The sequence below is a fragment of the Hyperolius riggenbachi genome, chromosome 5 (assembly GCF_040937935.1).
Source record: "Hyperolius riggenbachi isolate aHypRig1 chromosome 5, aHypRig1.pri, whole genome shotgun sequence".
NCBI classification, from domain to species: Eukaryota; Metazoa; Chordata; class Amphibia; order Anura; family Hyperoliidae; genus Hyperolius; species Hyperolius riggenbachi.
In genome coordinates this window covers 432598174-432618590 of record NC_090650.1, presented here as the reverse complement: position 1 = coordinate 432618590, position 20417 = coordinate 432598174, and the positions used below count along the sequence as shown (strand labels likewise).

Below are 20417 nucleotides of genomic sequence, written 5' to 3'. Positions count from 1 at the left end.
TCCCAAACCCCCCTAAGGTCCCCCTGCACATACATACTATACATACTTAATCTTCAGTAGCAGCCAGCGGTAGCGGCACCCGTCCACTTACTCGTCAATTGACTACAGAGGAAGAAGAGGAAGCCTCGACCGACAGCTGCTATTACAGATTAGGTATGTATTTGCAGAGTGGAAATGGATCTGATCAATCATTGATCATAAAAATGTTAACTATGTGAACCGTGTGTTGCACAGACCCATCCGGATCCGATGAGGCGGAGATCGTATCAGCTCACCGGATAATTTGGGCTCCAAACGCAGATGTGAACCGGGCCTTATTAGTTATTTGCACTAATAACATGTATTAAAGTTTTTAGCACAGATCAAATAACAAAAAAAATAGTTTTTTAAACACCCTTTTATTAATTTTAGGTAATCTTAACTTTTAATAGTTAGTCAAATCATGTTTTACACAATTTTCTGCTGCCTTTACAGTAAACCTATCAAGGCAAAAAAAGTTTGCGAATAGTAAAATGAAATATTGGTATTGTTACATTGTGCATCATCCAAGCCTTACCACTTTATCATAACACTATCACCACCTATACATACCATCAAATAATAGATCAACAAGGACAAACGTAACCCTTATAGCTGCCTCTAATAAAACACACCTGAGGGAGGCGTATCTGGTTAATATGGAGCCTATGGCAAACATTGATTTTACAAGGCATACACCGAAATAAATGATAGTTTAAAAAACACTGGAACCTAAACTGTGTAGCCATGTTCCTAGGGGAAAATGATTTGAACTTACTGGGGGCTTCTAATGGTCCCACGCATACATCTTGTGCCCGCACAGCCACTCCCAATGCTCCGGCCCACTTTGGGAATTTCAGATTTTAAAGTCTGAAAAACATTGTGCCTGCGTTGCCATGTCCGGACTCCTGCAGATGTCACCAGGAGTGTACTGCGCAGCCACAGACCATACTCGGCATGCGCAGTACGCTCCTGGTGACATCATTGGAAGCGAGGACACAGCAACGCAGGCACAGTGGTTATCATACTTAATTTTGAAATTCAAGAAGTGAACCGGAGGTGGAGCCGGAGCATCGGTGAGTGGCTGCGCGGGCACAGGATGTCTGCGTGGGACCATTAGAAGCCCCGGGTAAGTTCTTATAATTTTCCACCGACCACCCCTACAGTATTCCTTTCATATGTAACTCAAATTTGGATACGCTGGCTGCGGATCGTGGGTATCAACATCAAGTTGAGGTGGGTGTCAGCATCTAGCTGCTTGCTGGTGTATATGTTTGTCAACATCTTTCCACTTGGTGGGGTGGGTGTGTCGCAGCAGCTTGCAGCATACTATGGTTGGTGGGTGGCAGAATATGCCTTTGGTGGCTTTTGGCTGATGGCTCCATGTGGGGGTGGGTGAAATTATATGAATGTGGTGGTTGGAAGTATCAGGCACATCTGTGGATACGCCTATGTTGACTGTTCATGGCTCACGCCAATACAAAACAGTGAGCAGGATCAACTGCGCAACTACCATCCAGAGCCAGCGTACCCTGTAAGCGCTGCATGCTATTGAGCCACATAATATTGTTGATTCTTGGCAAGGTGTTATTAGACCGTGCATGAAAAGGAAGTAAGGAACACGGACTCCCTTGCTCATGGCTTCAGGATCCCCGCCGGTTTTCAGTGGCCCCCATTGCATTTCTATTGGCCGTCACCTGAGTTTTGACTCTAAATAACTGCACTCATCTACCGCAAACATTGTCACTGCGTTGATTGGCCACCAATCGCTAATGCACATTTGAAGTGGTTGATTCTATTTGTGCGCTTCTGTACGCTTTTTATCAGCCAAAATGTTAAGGATTGATAAATGTTGCTGAATAGCGGACAAAAGTGCACAAAGGGAAACAATCACACAGTTCTCATGGTGAGAGTGAATTAATGGCCGTACATGAGCGCAGACATTCAAAGACATTGGACTTTGAAAAAATTTTGGGAACAAGAGGTAACGTTATATTTATATCTCGTTCATAACCTCCTTTTCAGGTGAGTCCAACACACCGTGAATCTGGAACAATAGGAGGCCAGATCGTAGGCATCACTCTTTTTAGTCTAACTAGCGGCTTGCAGGGAATTTGATATCCGTCAGCTGTATAGATGTTTGTGCCATGGTTGGTTAAGCCAATCTCAAAAGCTTCAAGAAAAGTTCACAGTGGGACGTTGGTTTTTGACGGAACGTTTAATTCGCAACGCAAACTTAAAAAACAACGTGCCCAAAAATTTGCAACGCAGCATTACCAACACGTACAGCAGAATATACAAGCAATGAAAAGTATGCTTCAAAGTACTGAGCATGTGAAAAAAGTCTAACGCAGATAACATGTATAACGCACTGCATGCAGTACTTTCACTTCACGTGCAGCATTCTTTTCCAACGCAACGTGTGCACTGTGACTGGGGCATTGATTTTTCAGTGCAGTGCATTATTCTACGGTAAATTTTTTTTTTTACGTGCAAATTTACCGTCCCACTGTGAACTTACCCTCCCTCCGAAAACGATACATTTAAACTACACCATGAATAAATTTCATCAACAGTACGGTATTTATAAAACACAATATGTGTCAACCAAAAAACAACAGTAATATAGAAAACTTTCAAATATTGAAACGATATTAACAGTTAACAATAAGATGTTAGGTCAGGAACGCTAATTTCTAAACCATGGATTCAGCTGCAGAATCACGACAAGGTTTGAATCCAACATATTCCCCTTCTGGGTCTGGAAAGGCTTCTCTGACCATTTTAACGACACAGGATGGAATTGGTCTACGATCTCCACGACCTAAGTAACCGTGAGCAAATCCAGTAAACGCACGATAAACCGCTCTTCTGTAGGACCTTTGGGAATAGAAACAAACATTAAATATACCTTTTTTTAAAAATAAGAATTGTTAATCATTATTATTCATAATAGACAAACCGTTCCCCGACTACTAACAACGCATATCACAAACTTTCCATTATGCGTGAGCAGATGGTATGTAATTATTGCCACTCTGCTCATCTTAGTGTGCCAGAGCTACTGTAACTAAACAGAATTATACATTCTTTAGGGTTTAATGCAGCTCCATACGCACAGATGACTCGTACGACTAAGTCCACAGCCTCCTCGCATTTCCTAAACCGGGTCAACGTACTTCAGTCAGTAGAAACAACTATGAAGTAATTGCAGTGCAATGTTTACGTATCTCTCCAGCAGCGGCTATAGTGGTACGTAGAGTAGTGTACATTTGAAATTGGCGTCTGTAAACTTGGGCGCAAGATACAGCCAGTATGTGGATGGACCTGCTGCTGCACAAGCCCGGGACATGTTAATTACTATTCCCCCTCCAGGCCGCCATGGATATTGGCAGAATGTAATTATTTTGGATCACAGCGTTTGATGGAGGCCGAATTGTTGAGAATTTTTTAAGCAACCTCGGCTCTGTCTTCTGACGGCGCCAACGTTACTCAGTGAGCGCTGCTATAGACTGACTCCCATTATAGTCTATGGCGGTGCTGGCTGCGCCCTAATCTAGCTGCGCAAAAAAGCACTACTCCGCGTAATGTATGCACTTATCCTGCATAGACGTCCTTGACTGTCGAAAGTGCGTGAAAACCGGTATCCAATCTGCAAAAAGGCAGAGGATGGATTTGAAGAAAGCGATCTGTGTGCATGGGTCTTTATGAACAACACTCCGCTGCATCAATAATGCATAAATACACCCCACTCCTTGTTTGCATTTATAAACATCTGTCCGGTGTCATCCTCAGCATGGTGTCCATCAGTCCTTCAGATGGCTATTCAGCATACAGCCCAGCCTGTATGTGTAAGACCAATCCAGAGGGTGGATGCACACCACAGGGAGGCTGACACAGAAGTAATGTGTAAATGCACACAAGTGGTGGAGCACATTTATAAAATAGTGGTGCATCAGCGGGGGTTTAGTAAGTGTTCTTCAATCTACCCTGATCAATCAACTTCAGGCCCAACATTTTGGAAAATCACCAATTAATTTTTGAAACAACTCATTCACTGTAGACGAGAATTCACCTACTGCATACTCCTCCGCACAGGTCCTGGCAGAGAGTCACTGCCCACGCTGATGACAGGACCAAGGGCCCATGGTCGGAGGGGGGAGAGCCAGAGCGCCCTTAGCAGGAGAGTAGGCAGCCAGTGAAAGGGAGCTGTGAGCATAGCGATGGAGAAGGGTGGACGTCTCCACCCACCCCCACTTTACATTGAGCCCCCCCTTCCTGGCTTTTCCGTACGGTATATTTAAAGGGATACTGTAGGGGGGTCGGGGGAAAATGAGCTGAACTTACCCGGGGCTTCTAATGGTCACCCGTAGACATCCTGTGTTGGCGCAGCCACTCACCGATGCTCCGGCCCCGCCTCCAGTTCACTTCTGGAATTTCTGACTTTAAAGTCAGAAAACCACTGCGCACTGCGCCGGAGCATCAGTGAGCGGCTGCGCGGGCACAGGATGTCTGCGGGGGACCGTTAGAAGCCCTGGGTAAGTTCAACTCATTTTCCCCCGACCCCCCCCTACAGTATCCCTTTAAGTGTCATTGCAGCGTTGGACAGCGGGCGGGACTCAACGCGGTTACATCCACCGGATGGAACTTTGATCTGTGTGCCACTAGTCTGGTCTACTCAAGATAAGACTATCGGGATGCACATATCGGATCTCCCACCGGCAGTCTAGTATACATAAAACAAGCAAGATAATTCACTGGGGAAGCTGATGATGACCCGATGGATCGGGTCGTTGACTCCAAGAGCCTTGGAATTACTATACTAACGCAGGGTAATGGAAGGGGTGATGCAGATGGCGTCCCCTAATGGTAAAAAATAAATAGGTATATAACTTTTTTTTTACCGTCTTCGGCTTGTGACTCCTTTATACCACAGCCAATCTAAAACATCAATTCGCACTTTTGAAAGCCGGGCGGTGTATCGAAGACCAGGGCAGCCCACCCACCAATATAGTCTGGTAGAGAACAATGTTGTGTCTACTGCCTCCACTGGCTCTGGACTCAGTCCACTCTATATAAACGTGCCCCACTGTTATTCATGAATCTATGCAGTGTGTTAAATCTAAATTCACATGTTGTAAGGTACATGACAGCATACTGTTCCTTGTCATTTCTATTGACTTTACTATACTTGACTATTCTATCATTACTTTACTATCATTTACCTTAATTTAAATTCCACCTCTGAACCTAGACTACTAAAAATATACAGTGCTACTTATACAACACATACCTATTTTCATATTTATCTCCTCTAAGGCCATTACTTCCACTGGCGATAAATAGAAAGATTCTTGCCCAGTTTGGGTTCTGACATAGGTTTGGAAAGTCAGAGTGTTCAGTGATGCAATTGAGATCTTCCATCAAAGATTCAATGTTTGGAATTTCTTTGCAGCATATCGATTCCATCCCAGTCGGCATCGCCACACAATTCAAACATGTACACCAACGAGTGTGTCCTATTTTGTGACGATCGTAGTCATCAAAGTGGTCCGGATTGTTTATATCTCTGATAGGGTTTTCCGGAAAACTGTTTGACGGACGGTTTTGACCACTTATTTCCCTCATTTGTTCCTGCAACCGTCTCAACTGTAAAATAAAAATAAAAAAAAATTGGGGATATGACAGAACAAAAAGTTTTACTTATAAAGTATTTAATAAATAGACCATTGTAGAGCTAAACAAAATGAAATTTGTGGGTTTGGGTCTGGGAGACGAAGTTTAGAGTATCTGAATAACAAGGATTCATTCAGGGGTCGAGTGGTGCGTGGACGCGGGTGGGCGGCGTCCAATTATTTCCAGAGCGTGGACACCTTCTTCAGAGGGGAGCGCAGTGGAAGGAGAGCTGTCAACAGCGGTGTAGAAGGGGCGCGATCTCCACCCCACCCTTCCCTCACAATAGTGCTCTCCTCTGCTCCAGAAGTAACGTGCAGGCAGCCGGCGGGACTTACCTCCCCTCGTTCCGACAGCGGACCTTAGTGCCGCTGCTCAGGTCTGGACCAGTCCAGACTAGCGGCAGTGGTATACCCGCGCCCAACGTGGAGAGGTAAGTCCCTCCCGCACGTTACTTCTGGAGGAGGGGAGAGCACTAAGGTGGGGGCGGGGAGATGGTCCCCTTCTCCACCGCTGCTCAAAGCTATCCTTCCACTGCGCTGCTACCCTCCTTTCGGTTGTGGGTGGGCGGATTGGGTATACACCTGACTACCTATTCTGGGCACATATACCCCTGACTACGTATATACTGGGCACATATACCCCCTGACTACATATACTGGGACATATATCCCTGGCTACATATACTAGGACATATTCTGGGTACATATCCCCCTGGCTACCTATACTGTGCACATATACTCCTGACTACATATACTGGGCACGTATACCCCTGGATACATATACTGGGAACATATACCTCTAGCTACATATACTAGGGAATACTATACTCTTGGCTACTTATACTGGGGACACCTATAGACCTGGCTACCTATGCTGGGGGTACCTATTCTGGGGGAACTGCAGTCAGATTATCTGCATTTTAACGGAAGCGCTGTTATGAATTTAGGGAAACAGCTGCCAGATTACGTGTATGTTAGGGGAACGGCTGCTGCCAGATTACGTGTATTTTGGGGAACTGCTGACAGATTGTGTATGTTTGGGGGACCACTGCGGCCAGATTATATGTATATTGGGTGGCCAGCTGCCAGGCTTCGCATATTTTGGGGAACTGCTTCCAAATTATGTGTATGTTTGGGAAACTGCTGCTGCCACATTATCTAATTTGGGGGAACTACTGCCATATTATCTGTATTTTGGAGGAACTTCTACCAGATTATGTGTCTTTTAGGTGAAATGCTGTCAGATTACATTTTTTGGGGGGGATACACTACGGAAGACCGCAAAATTCCCCGGAAGACCTTTTACATCATTGCTAAGGTCGTGTATATTTGGCTCCACCCATGACCACGCACACATTACGCTTGACCACACCCATTTTTTGGAGAGGATGAGGGTTTTTCCAGGTGAGTCCACTCACTTCTTTTCCCAGAACTAGACCCCTAGATGCAGGCGCATGGTCCCCTTGGCAGTTTTGTACTCAACTCCAAACCAAGCTCAACCCTGTCTGTCCTACTCCTCTAGATACATATAGCAGTGTATAGTAAAGCTAGATGCAACATCTCTTTGAGTCCTGTATGTAAAGTGAAAAACAAGTTAATGTATTTCACATGAAATCGATTATGCGTTGCAAGGATGCATGTATACTAGTGCTGTACGCAGGGAGGAGGAGGCGGAGATTGGAGGACAAACTGCGCTGGATGCAGGCTGGAAGGTGATTATGTAGGGTACAGAACGCAAGGGAAAAAGCGGGGCAGAAGGGTGTAAGAAGAGGTATATTGCAGATACATAGGCTCAAGAGGGTACACATTTAGTGACAGGTGGAGCAAACAGAGGGGAAACAGAGTCACAAGGGGTTAAAACCTGAGACGCAGGGTGCAGATAAACCATATACTCACGCTCTCTTCTCTTCTCACAATTCTCAGTTGTCCTGCTTGCCGTGTACTGCTTGATGCATCATCCATGATTATTCTATAAAACAACATACACATAAAAAAAAAAAAGAATTAGGTTTCATTAGATTATTAAAATATAGTAATATTTTATTGGAAAAATATTTTAAAACTGACCCCAAGTATTGGTTACATATGTAGCTGCCCACAAGTATATGTAAAAGTTGGTAGGTGAACCCCAGTACAGGTTAAATAGGTAGCTGCCCCTCAGTTTAGGTTACATTACGTTGGTGAACCAATTATCGGTTAGATAGGTAAATGCTCCCATTATAGGTTACATAGGTAACGGACCACCAGTATAGTTAACACAGGTAGTTGACCAACAGTGTAGGTTAGATAGATAGCTGTCCCCCAGTATAAGTTAGATTTGGTAGGTGCCCACCAAGATGTATTAGAAAGGTAGCTGCACCACAAGTACGGGTAAAATTAGGTAGGTGTCCCCCATTATAGATTATATGGGTAGCTACCTCACAGTATAGGTTAGATTAGGTAGGTGCCCTAAAGTATTAATTAGATGGGTAACTGAACCACAATTTATGTTAGTTTAGGTAGGTTCCCCACATTATAGTTTAGATAGGTAGGTGCCCTACCCCCTTTAAAGGTTAGATTAGGTGCCCCCCAGTATAGATTATATGGGTAGCTGCCCCCCTAGTATAGGTTAGATTAGGTAGGTGCCCCAAAGTATAGATTAGATGGTTAGCTGAACCACAGTATATGTTAGTTTAGGTAGGTTCCCCACACTACAGTTTAGATAGGTAGGTGCCGCCCCCCCCATTAAAGGTTTGATTAGGTGCCCCTCAGTAAAGATTAGATGGGTATCTGCCCCCCAGTATAGGTTAGATTAGATAGGTGCCACAAAGTACATTAGATGGGTAGCTGCCCCACAGTATAGGTTAGATTAGATAGGTGCCCCCCAGTATAGATTAGATGGGTAGCTGCCCTCAAGTATAGGTTAGATTAGGTAGGTGCCCCACAGTATAGTTCAGATAGATAAGTGCCCCCCATTATAGGTTAGATTAGGTAGGTGCCCCCCCATTATAGATTAGATAGGTGACCCCCAGTACAGGTTAGATTAGATAGGTGCCCCCCAGTATAGATTAGATGGGTAGCTGCCCCCAAATATAGGTTAGATTAGGTAGGTGCCCCAAAGTATAGATAGGTAGGTAGGTGCCCGGTTATAGGTTAGATTAGGTAGGTGCCCCAAAGTATAGATTAGATGGTTAGCTGAACCACAGTATATGTTAGTTTAGGTAGGTTCCCCACACTACAGTTTAGATAGGTAGTTGCCGCCCCCCCCCCCCATTAAAGGTTAGATTAGGTGCCCCTCAGTATAGATTAGATGGGTATCTGCCCCCCAGTATAGGTTAGATTAGATAGGTGCCACAAAGTACATTAGATGGGTAGCTGCCCCACAGTATAGGTTAGATTAGATAGGTGCCCCCCAGTATAGATTAGATGGGTAGCTGCCCCCAAATATAGGTTAGATTAGGTAGGTGCCCCAAAGTATAGATAGGTAGGTGCACGGTTATAGGTTAGATTAGGTAGGTGCCCCCCCCCCCATTATAGATTAGATAGGTGACCCCCAGTACAGGTTAGATTAGATAGGTGCCCCCCAGTATAGATTAGATGGGTAGCTGCCCCCAAATATAGGTTAGATTAGGTAGGTGCCCCAAAGTATAGATAGGTAGGTGCCCGGTTATAGGTTAGATTAGGTAGATGACCCCCATTATAGGTTAGCTTAGGTAGGTGCCCCCCATTATAGATTAGATAGGTAGGTAGGTAGGTAGGTGACCCCCAGTACAGGTTAGATTAGATAGGTGCCCCAAAGTATATGGGTAGCTGCCCCACAGTATTAGGTAGGTAAACAAGTACTTAGGTAGGTGGTATGGTGTGGTGTTCTCCCCCCCGCCCCACACGCATAATAGACTGGGGAAGTCACCCGCGGGGAGGGCAGCCTGACCTCTCCCTCCCTCCCTATCTCCCCGAGCAGCCGTCCAAGTTCCCCTCTTCCAGACTGCAGATCGAGAGCGCAGGGAAGCCCTATACCTAGCTACTCACCTCCCTGGAGCCAATCGCCGCCGGTCTTCTCCTCTCCGCATAGCCGCTGGCTATGCGGAGAGGAGAAGACCGGCGGCGATTGGCTCCAGGGAGGTGAGTAGCTAGGTATAGCGCTTCCCTGCGCTCTCGATCTGCAGTCTGGAAGAGGGGAACTTGGACGGCTGCTCGGGGAGATAGGGAGGGAGGGAGAGGTCGGGCTGCCCTCCCCGCGGTGGGGATATAACATGCAATATTTTTTTTACCTTATAATGCCTGCTGGATCAGGGAATGATGCGCTGCAGCAGTGCTCAATCCAACTGCGCGAGCACGAGAAGACGTTCTGCGCGTGCCTGTTAATGACGTCCTCTCGTGCACAGCGCAATAGGGAAGTTCTCAAATCTTCTGTACTGCCCGATGCCCCGGAAGTAGATGAGGGGCTGGCCGCCATGTTGGATTCCGGAGATACCGAAAAAACCGGCAGAATGGGGGTGGAGAGCAGCGACATCTGCGGATTCTACTAAAGGCTACAAAGGGGATACGGTACATATATTTTGTGTGGGGGGTTGGATTAGGGTTACAGTATTCCTTTAAGTATTTATCTACTTATATATGTGTTTTTTTTCCCTGGCATAGTATGGCTGATCCTACTGCTTTAAAACAAACTAATCAGGATTTTTTTTTTTATTACAATGTAATGTCCATTATTGTGCAAAGCAAGATCATTTGTACTTTGAGTCCACCTTAAAGTGAACCAGAGACAAAGCACCCTCATGTATTTTACCATATATATCAGTGGGAACATTAGAGAAAACACCTACCCTGCTCTCTGTTTCATCCTTCACGGCTCAGCCTGCTTGTTTATTAGACCTGATAAAATCCCTGACTGAGCATTCAGTTTGGCTTTGCTATAATGACTCAGCTATAATGATTCCTGAGCAGAGCCAGCAGGGGGCAGTCTTGGACTTGAAAAGACACGAGAGAACACAGACTGAGCTATAAATATTCCTGAGCAAAGCCAGACTGAATGCTCAGTCGGGGATTTTATCAGGGCTGATAAGAAGCAAGCTGAGCAGTGCAGAATGAAACCGAAAGCATGGTAGGTGTTTTCTCTAATGTTCCCACTGATATGGTAAAATACATAAGGGTGCTTCGTCTCTGGTTCCCTTTAACTACCAGTCCATGGTTTATGAGGTCACTGTTTTTGACTGTTTAGCCTATTTGCGTTAATTGATATAAAGAATCCTGAGGTAAATGCATGGATTTTTTTTAAACAACAGTTTGAACTCCTAGGAGTTCTGGTTCACCAAGAGCTTGCTGGGTAATCTGTAACTTTTTTTTTAAAGAAACTATTTTCCATTTGTATTCTCTCATGCAGTAGCAGCTTTGTGTCTCGGCTGTGTTACTTCTATATGTGTGTGTTGTATTACAGATCTCTGCACTGTTGTTACAGCACATTTTACAGCATGTACTTTTCTGTTGTCTGTAGGGATATCGCTGCTAGGAATGTGCTGGTCTCAACTGCTGACTGTGTCAAGCTGGGGGACTTTGGCTTGTCTCGGTATATGGAGGATAGCACTTATTATAAAGGTGAGCAACTCCTGATGGATACATTTTGGTATGTTTTACAGAGTTTTACATTGAAACGTTTAAAGCGGATCCGAGATGAAAAACTAACTATAACAAGTAACTTGTCTATATATCTTATCTAAAGTGGTAGATAGTTTACACAGCAAATATAGCTGCAAACAGTTTTAATAGAAAATGATTATTTCTTCCTGTGATACAATGACAGCAGCCATGTTGTTTGTAAACATTACACAGAGGCAGGCTTATCTGTATCTTGAGCACTCAGCCTGTGAAAAAACCTAATCCCCCCTCCTCCCCTCTGCCTCTGAAATCAATGGCTAGTAACACCTCCTCCTCCTGCCCAGACTGAGCTCCCATGAGCCCTTGCTACTGCCAAGGCTCTCTGAAAACCTGTGGGCGTAGTTTATTTAGTTTATAGGGAATTAGAGTATTAAAACAAAACAGTATTTGGCTTGAGGAATGCCCTATAAACCATAGGAAAGGAACACAATTATGCAATGCGTAAAAGTTCACCTCGGATCCACTTTAAGTATGATGACTTAATTGTCCTAAATGGAAGGTGATGGGGTATCCATACAGAAGATGTATTTTTGTACGTTTGTGTATATCACAGACAGACGTGTGTTTAGTTTAAACGTAAAGCACAGCACACACAAGTGAGAGGTATATGGAGGCTGACATTTATTTCCTTTTAAACAATGCAGATTGCCTGGCTGTCCCTGCTTATCCTCTGCCTCCAATCCCTTTAGCCATAGACCCTGAACAAGCATGCAGCAGGCGCTCTGACTGAAGCGTGACTGGATAAGCCACATGCTAGTTTCAGGTGTGTGATTCAGACACTACTGATGCCAGAGAGATCAGCAGGGCTGCCAGGAATCTAGGATTGTTTAAACGGGAAATAAATATGGCAGCTTCCATATCTCTCTCGGGCCGGTTCAACCTTTACCATTTCATGACAACACGACGTATATATACGTCCGCTGTATTTGTGGAGAGTGCTCTACCAGTTAATAAATGTGGCACATGTGGTATCATTTTAACCGTGACAAGTTATAGAATACATTTCGGGGCTTCTTAAAGCTTGGATCCACGTCACATAAAAAAATCGGTAGGGACAACGCAATCAAAACAGAAAAAGTCCATTTCAAAATTTTAAACACACTTGGGAAAGTTTTAGGATAACTACAAGAGACATATGCGGTAACATTTTAACCGTGATAAGTAGTAGAATAAAGTTTAAGAGTGTTAACGTTGAGGCCCATGTCTTGTGTATTCTTTTTAGTCACAAACTGAATCAAAAGCAATTACATTTTTGCATTTTCTGTACCAAAATTAAAATTAAAGCAAAGTTACAGAATATAAAATAAAAAAAAATATATATTTTTACCTTAGGAACTTGGCTTTTTAAATATGTATGCCATGAGGATATATTTCTATTATTTTTGCAAATGTCTTGTAATTGATAGTGTACAATGAGAAAACAAAAAACAGAAAATAGACAACTTTATTTCCGAATATAATAATGTCACCATACATTGTATTAGGAACATAATCTAAATGTTGTTATAACCAGGATGGATGAGCAAATAAAATGTGTGTGTTTACCTTTTAGCACTGTTTATTGTAACGCTATACTTGATGTAAATGGAGAAATGGTGTGTTTTTTCTATTTTTCCCTTTAAAATGCATAGTAAATAAGGTAATTACTAAACAAAATTATTACCCGCTAAAAGCCTAATTTGTCCTGAAAAAAACAATATATAGATCGTTTAGGTGTGATAAGTAGTAATAAAGATATTGGTGAATGAATGGGATCAGCACTGATATCGGAAAATTGCTCTCGTCCTGAAGTGGATAAAACTGTACCCAGTGCATTGACCCACAACATAGCAAAGGCAAATTGATGTCTGTGATCAGGTGACACTTGTGGGTCACAGAACAGTGACACTCTGACACTTGGGAGCCTGAAACAATGATGCACTGTATGAGGCTTAACATGTTACAGAACAATGACACACTGGCACTGACTGACTGTTTCTAAACAATGGTACGCAGATATTTAGGCCACGCAAGGGCATACCGACAACTTGCAATCCCCAAATAATGAGACAGCTTCCCTAGACTAGTAACATGATGACCCTTAGTGCAAGAACAAACCAGAAGATCCTTGAACTGTGACATACATAGGAGTCACCAAAACAATGACATTGACACGCGAGTTATTGAAACCATGGCATAATACCTTGGACTCTAGGTAGACAGGTAGGTGACACACTATAGAACAATGACAGCTTGCATGCCTGTGTATTGCCACACTAAGCTCTATGCAATTCCCTAACTCACCAGAGATGAGTGCTGGTGACACAAGTGGTAGCTGCTCAGATCAGGCTAATGGTTAGCACATGAGGAGCAAGTGACTGGGCTGTGTATAATTAGACAAACCTCTATTGGAACTTCTGTTCGGACTTGCATGAAGCTAGCGGATCAGCACAACAGCTCAGTCTTTTGAGATTTGTTGGTGCTGCATATCCCCAGGAACGTAGGGTAAGCCCCTCAGCCTGCAACAAGGCCAATCCCGTTGAGAGGTCTCTATACTAACGGTGCATGCTGCTGCATCCTAACTGCGCAATGAGTGGATCCATAATAGGACACATACCAGCTAGGATAAAAAAAATCCTGAGCGCAGACTTACCTGAGAGTTCTAAAATTAGCACCTGGCCAGGCAGAAAAGAACTCGCTTGGGCGGTGAAAGGCATTTTTCACCCACGCAGGGACACGTGGATTCATGGCAGTAAATTACCCTGGAAGGAACTTATTGCAACCTATTCCTTCCAGGGTTGCCTCAAGCAACGGGAAAAATAGGGATCAAAATATGGCATTTTTGCAAACAGCGGTAAACATCGTAACTGGCAGGGCAGTGCCATTGTTTACTGCCTGGCAAGCATCCGAGGTTCTTATCACCTCGAACTGCATATGCCTCACTGTGTCTTAGGATCCCGATACATTGACATACTTACACATTGAATCTCAGATCAATGATAGCCTGACATTTAGGAGTCCTTTAACTGTGGCACCATGGATGTCAGGCCAACAAGCAAAACCAGAGCTGCAGGACAGGTACTCTTACAACAGCTACATTTCTAACAAGCAAAACCAGAGCAGCAGGACAGGTACTCATACAACAGCTACACTTCTAACAAGCAAAACCAAAGCAGCAGGACAGGTACTCATACAACAGCTACAGTTCTAACAAGCAAAACCAGAGCAGCAGGACAGGCACTCGTAACACAGCTACAGTTCTAACAAGCAAAACCAGAGCAGCAGGACAGGTACTCATACAACAGCTACAGTTCTAACAAGCAATACCAGAGCAGCAGGACAGGTACTCATACAACAGCTACAGTTCTAACACGCAAAACCAGAGCAGCAGGACAGGTACTCTTAGAACAGCTACAGTTCTAACAAGCAAAACCAGAGCAGCAGGACAGGTACTCTTACAACAGCTACATTTCTAACAAGCAAAACCAAAGCAGCAGGACAGGTACTCATACAACAGCTACAGTTCTAACAAGCAATACCAGAGCAGCAGGACAGGTACTCATACAACAGCTACAGTTCTAACAAGCAAAACCAGAGCAGCAGGACAGGTACTCTTAGAACAGCTACAGTTCTAACAAGCAAAACCAGAGCAGCAGGACAGGTACTCTTTCAACTGCTACAGTTCTAACAAGCAAAACCAGAGCAGCAGGACAGATACTCTTACAATGGCTACAGTTCTAACAAGCAAAACCAGTGCAGCAGGACAGGTACTCTTACATTGGCTACAGTTCTAACAAGCATAACCAGTGCAGCAGGACAGGTACTCTTACATTGGCTACAGTTCTAACAAGCAAAACCAGAGCAGCAGGACAGGTACTCTTACAATGGCTACATTTCTAACAAGCAAAACCAAAGCAGCAGGACAGGTACTCATACAACAGCTACAGTTCTAACAAGCAAAACCAGAGCAGCAGGACAGGTACTCATACAACAGCTACAGTTCTTACAAGCAATACCAGAGCAGCAGGACAGGTACTCATACAACAGCTACAGTTCTAACAAGCAAAACCAGAGCAGCAGGACAGGTACTCATACAACAGCTACAGTTCTTACAAGCAATACCAGAGCAGCAGGACAGGCACTCGTAACACAGCTACAGTTCTAACAAGCAAAACCAGAGCAGCAGGACAGGTACTCATACAACAGCTACAGTTCTAACAAGCAATACCAGAGCAGCAGGACAGGTACTCATACAACAGCTACAGTTCTAACAAGCAAAACCAGAGCAGCAGGACAGGTACTTTCAACTGCTACAGTTCTAACAAGCAAAACCAGAGCAGCAGGACAGATACTCTTACAATGGCTACAGTTCTAACAAGCAAAACCAGTGCAGCAGGACAGGTACTCTTACATTGGCTACAGTTCTAACAAGCATAACCAGAGCAGCAGGACAGGTACTCTTACAATGGCTACAGTTCTAACAAGCAAAACCAGAGCAGCAGGACAGGTACTCTTACATTGGCTACAGTTCTAACAAGCAAAACCAGAGCAGCAGGACAGGTACTCTTACAATGGCTACAGTTCTAACAAGCAAAACCAGAGCAGCAGGACAGGTACTCTTGCATGGCTACAGTTCTGCTGTGGGTTTAGATGACTGACACTTTATACATTCCTGTACAGGAATTACATTTGTCTCTTTTCCTGATGGATTTCACTTTATTCTCAGAATGGTTATAATCCGTATTAATGTCTGTGAAATGTCTGGCTTAACACACTTGTCTCTTTTCTCCAATCTTTTCAGCTTCCAAAGGTAAACTGCCTATTAAGTGGATGGCCCCCGAGTCCATAAACTTCCGGCGTTTTACTTCTGCCAGCGACGTGTGGATGTTTGGTGAGTATTGTTTCTGGGGATGTGGCTTACAGGACATTCCCAGATAATTTATTGTACCGTGTGTACCAGACATAAGAGTGCCCATGCATTGCTTTATTATGTGGGATGACTGAACATCTGATAATTTTATTACATTGGAGGAGAATTGTTGCCACAGCCTAGACGCCCAATCGATTTCCGTTCAAAATCAGTCGAAAGAATTGATTGGGAATGCTGGAAAATGTTGTTCGCAATGGCTTAATCAGGTGCGCAGTGGTAACTGTTCAGTATCGCAACAACCAATGGACCGCTAATGCTCTCCAGTCTCATTGACAGTCCCTAGCTAAAGGGGCACTATGGCGAAAAATGTTCTGCCTCTGCTTGAGAGCCAGATTTTAGCTACAGCACAAACCTCAGCCTCTAACAGGAAGCGATCCCCAGAGTTTGCCTTTAAATACAGCGTTCTGCCGCGGGGATGCTGCGTTTCACCTATGCGCATATTGCTGAAGATAAATGAACAGTAAAAAAAAGAATTTTGGATGGCTTCAGACTCTCTTTAACGATATTTAGTAACAGTGGAATTTGTTCCAATTCCGGAGATTTTTATAGCAAACAAGTAAAATGTTAAGAGTTTCTATATTCTGTGAACATGTTAGTCATCAATGGAGAAGTATATTCTCTCCCAGGACACAGCAGAGTTTCCACTCAAGAAAATAAAAATAAAAGTTCCCTGCCTTCCTCCGGGAAAGCTGAGCGCGCGGTACATCTATGCACAAGTTTTTCCGCTCACGTTGTGCCATGTGCAGCAGTGGGTTTACTGCACAGAAATTCCCCACTTCTGTTATGTAGATTAATCTCTGGGCTGGTGCTGTTGGCTCTGTACCCTCAAGTGGATATATTTGTCACACAAGTTGCATAAACCTTATGATCCTCAGCCTGTATTTATAAAACGGTCATTTTCCAGCCATTTTCAGTACATTAGTTTCCACCGGAAATATTTTTCAAGTGTGAGCAGATTGTTGTATCCCTGTAATACAGGGATGCAGGGAAATGTGGCTTCTGTTGATCCTCCTACTTTGGGTGTCATATGATCAAACCTAATGGACTTGCCCACTGGCTAAAATCAGTAGGGACAGGAAGAGGTCTGCAGTGGAGTTGACAAGCATATTCAGCCCAGGAAATAGGTCTTTAGTCCAATACTTGCTCCTATAAGATCCTGTGTTCTAGAGATGTGGTATCAGGGGCTGAGGTCAGGGGCAATTAATGTGTCAAAGGGTACTTAAAGTGAACCAAGCACCATTTTTCACGCCCATCATCTCAATAGCACATTAAGAATGCATGCCAACAAGGTGGTTTATTGATAAAAAAAAGTCACCTTTATCTCTACTTTTTACATTTAAAAGTTTAGCAGAGGGTTTAAAGTGTACCAGAGATGATGAATGCTTACCGTTTTCTTCATACCTGGAGCTCCCTCCAGCCCTATGTGCACGAATCGCTCCCACGCCGCCGTCCTCCGCTGCCTGAGGCTCCGGCATCGGGTCCCGTTACTTCGGCCAGTCTGCACAAGTGAAGTGTGTGCTCTCTACGTAACTTTCAAGCGGCCGCCGGAGAGATAAGTAGAGGGTGCACTTCCTCTCTGGGCCCAGTGGCAAAAGTAAATTAGGAACCCCCATACCCCGCAAAGTCAGCCCCCCAGGGCCCCTGAGCTAGCTGCGACTCATCCCTCCCCCGAGTGATCTTCCCCCGACTACTTCAAGGGGTCCCTGCACGATGTGTGTAATCCACCTGTCCTGGCAGCTGCTCCGGCTCGGCTGCCTGCCTCCTCTCCATGCAGCGAAGATGAAGACAGACCACAGACAGAACAGCCACCAGGATAGGTGAGTTACAATGCAGCCACACATCATGCAGGGGACTCTGGAGCAGTCTGGGGGAAGCCACCTGGGGGGGGCCGGCAGTGCGGGGGCCGCAGCAGTCAGGGGTGATGGTGCAATTGTCCCCTTTGCATTAGTGGCAGTGCCGGCCCGGCATGCTGGTGATTTTCCATAGATCGCACGCTCCGGCCACGGTGGGATAATGAATTGTCATCCTGGTGGGGATTTTCCTGGGGAAGTGTCAGCCATCTCCACTTTTATGTAAACTCCTAGACTGCCAGCTTGGGAAATGAGTCACTTAGAATGTTATAATGATCCTCTGGTAAGTATACAGAACATTACTCTTTACACAGTTGTCAGAAAAGGCCTTTTATGGGCAGCCTGTAATAAGATCAGGTTTGGGCTTTCTCCAGTTTTCGACAAGCCTGACGCTGCTGTTACTGTGCGAGCTTTTATCCAGACCCTTCTAATACACATAATTCTTATAATATCTAAATGGTCATTTACTTGTGTATACCTGCAGATAAGATCCCCTGCGCATACGCCAACACCCCCACATTTGGCCTATAAAAGTAGGTCAAAAACTATGACCTGCTAATTGTCATGAAGTCTTCTCCTCCCAGTATAATCTGGGAGATCAGGTGTTGTTTCTGCTTACTTTGGAACTCCCAAAAAACAATCCGCAGAGCTGGGCCTGCCAGCAGTAAAGGTGTTGCCGCCTGTGTAAATTTAAGAATATAAATCAGGATTAGGAAAGATTTTACATGGGTGCGAACACTGAATAAATAATCTATAAATTAATATTGTTGAAAAAAAAATTGTTATTCTCTACAGTTCTTTAAAGAGACACTGAAGCGGAAAAAAAAAAAAGATGATTTCTATGTGTAGTACAGCTAAGAAATAAAACATTAGGAGCAGAGACATAAGTCTCTAATATTGTTTCAAGTACAGAAAGAGTTAAGAAACTCCAGTTGTTATCTATGCAAAAAAGCCATTGAGCTCCACGAGTTTCAAAGTCGCAGAAAGCTCTGTCTTCTTAAGCTTATTATCTCAACTGTCAGTCATTGTAATTGCCAGGATGGTAAATATTCTGTCAGATTACACGATGGCGGTTTTCAGTCTGTGATATTCTGTAGTTTTGGAGTACTGTCCACATTTCTGCAGCGCTGAGTCTCTCCTGTGTATGTTTGCAGGTGTATGCATGTGGGAAATCTTAATGTATGGAGTGAAGCCTTTCCAGGGAGTGAAGAATAATGATGTGATTGGTCGGATAGAGAATGGCGAGCGGTTACCGATGCCGCCCAACTGTCCCCCTACACTCTATAGCCTTATGACCAAGTGCTGGGCGTACGATCCCAGCCGAAGACCGCGATTCACCGAACTCAAAGCACAACTAAGGTAAGGGGACGCAGTCCTGTCATAAACATGTCTCATTTATCTGGATGTGAATAAAGTCTGCCATGATTGGATCGTTAGATATGCATGGACTAAACCGAGGAACCCCTCCCCCTTTATAATATAGCCCTATAACTGACTTATCTTGGGATTTATCGACAGAGGGGGAAAAAAATCACTGCAAAGCTTCCCTTGAACTCACAACAGCATAAGAACCTTTAAAGAGAAACCCCAACCTAGAATTGAACTTTATCCCAATCAGTAGCTGATACCCCCTTTTACATGAGAAATATAATGCTTTTCACAAACAGACCATCAGGGGGCGCTGTATGACGGATTTTGTGCTGAAACCCCTCCCACAAGAAGCTCTGAATACTGCGGTACTCTGGGCAAACTGCCACAATGTAACAATGTTCACAGACAGGGAATAGCTGTTTTACAGCTGTCTGTAACAGCCAGAACAGCTAGCAGCAGCTACATAACCTGCCCACAGTAACAATGTCACCATGTAATACATGTCAGAATGTGAATCTGGGAGAGGAAAGATTTTACAATGAGCAAACACTGACTAAATCATTTATACATAATTATGGTAAAAAATGAAGCACTTTTTTTACTACATTATTTTCACTGGAGTTCCTCTTTAAAGAAAAACATTCTTTTGTTACAGCTGAAACAAATCCTGCAATAAATCTGCAGTGTGTCTACTTCCTGATTCATGGAAGCAGACATATTGTTAACATCCTGTGCTTTCAAATGAGCTTATCTGCTGTGACAGTCAGCTGACACAGGGAAGAGATCAAGTTACAAGTTGTGATTGGTCACAGATGAGGAGGGAATTAAACAGGCTAAACTCTCTAAATACATACAGGTGCATTTCTCTATGTTTTCCTTCTGTCCTGTGCAAGAGATCAGGTCCACTTTAAAGCATAATTACAGTCTGACCTAACATACAATTAAAGTGAACCTGAACTT

The 20417-nt window shown here is 44.1% G+C and overlaps 1 protein-coding gene across 1 annotated transcript in view; it reads left to right on the top strand.

Moving 5' to 3' along the window:
- PTK2 (protein tyrosine kinase 2) overlaps nt 1–20417 on the top strand; it is a 341550-nt gene that overhangs the window by 235780 nt on the left and 85353 nt on the right. Inside the window, exons 21-23 of the mRNA XM_068238424.1 lie at nt 11167–11267; nt 16108–16197; nt 19241–19445. Of these exons, the coding sequence (XP_068094525.1) occupies nt 11167–11267; nt 16108–16197; nt 19241–19445 (396 nt within the window). The remainder of the gene's footprint in view (nt 1–11166; nt 11268–16107; nt 16198–19240; nt 19446–20417) is intronic.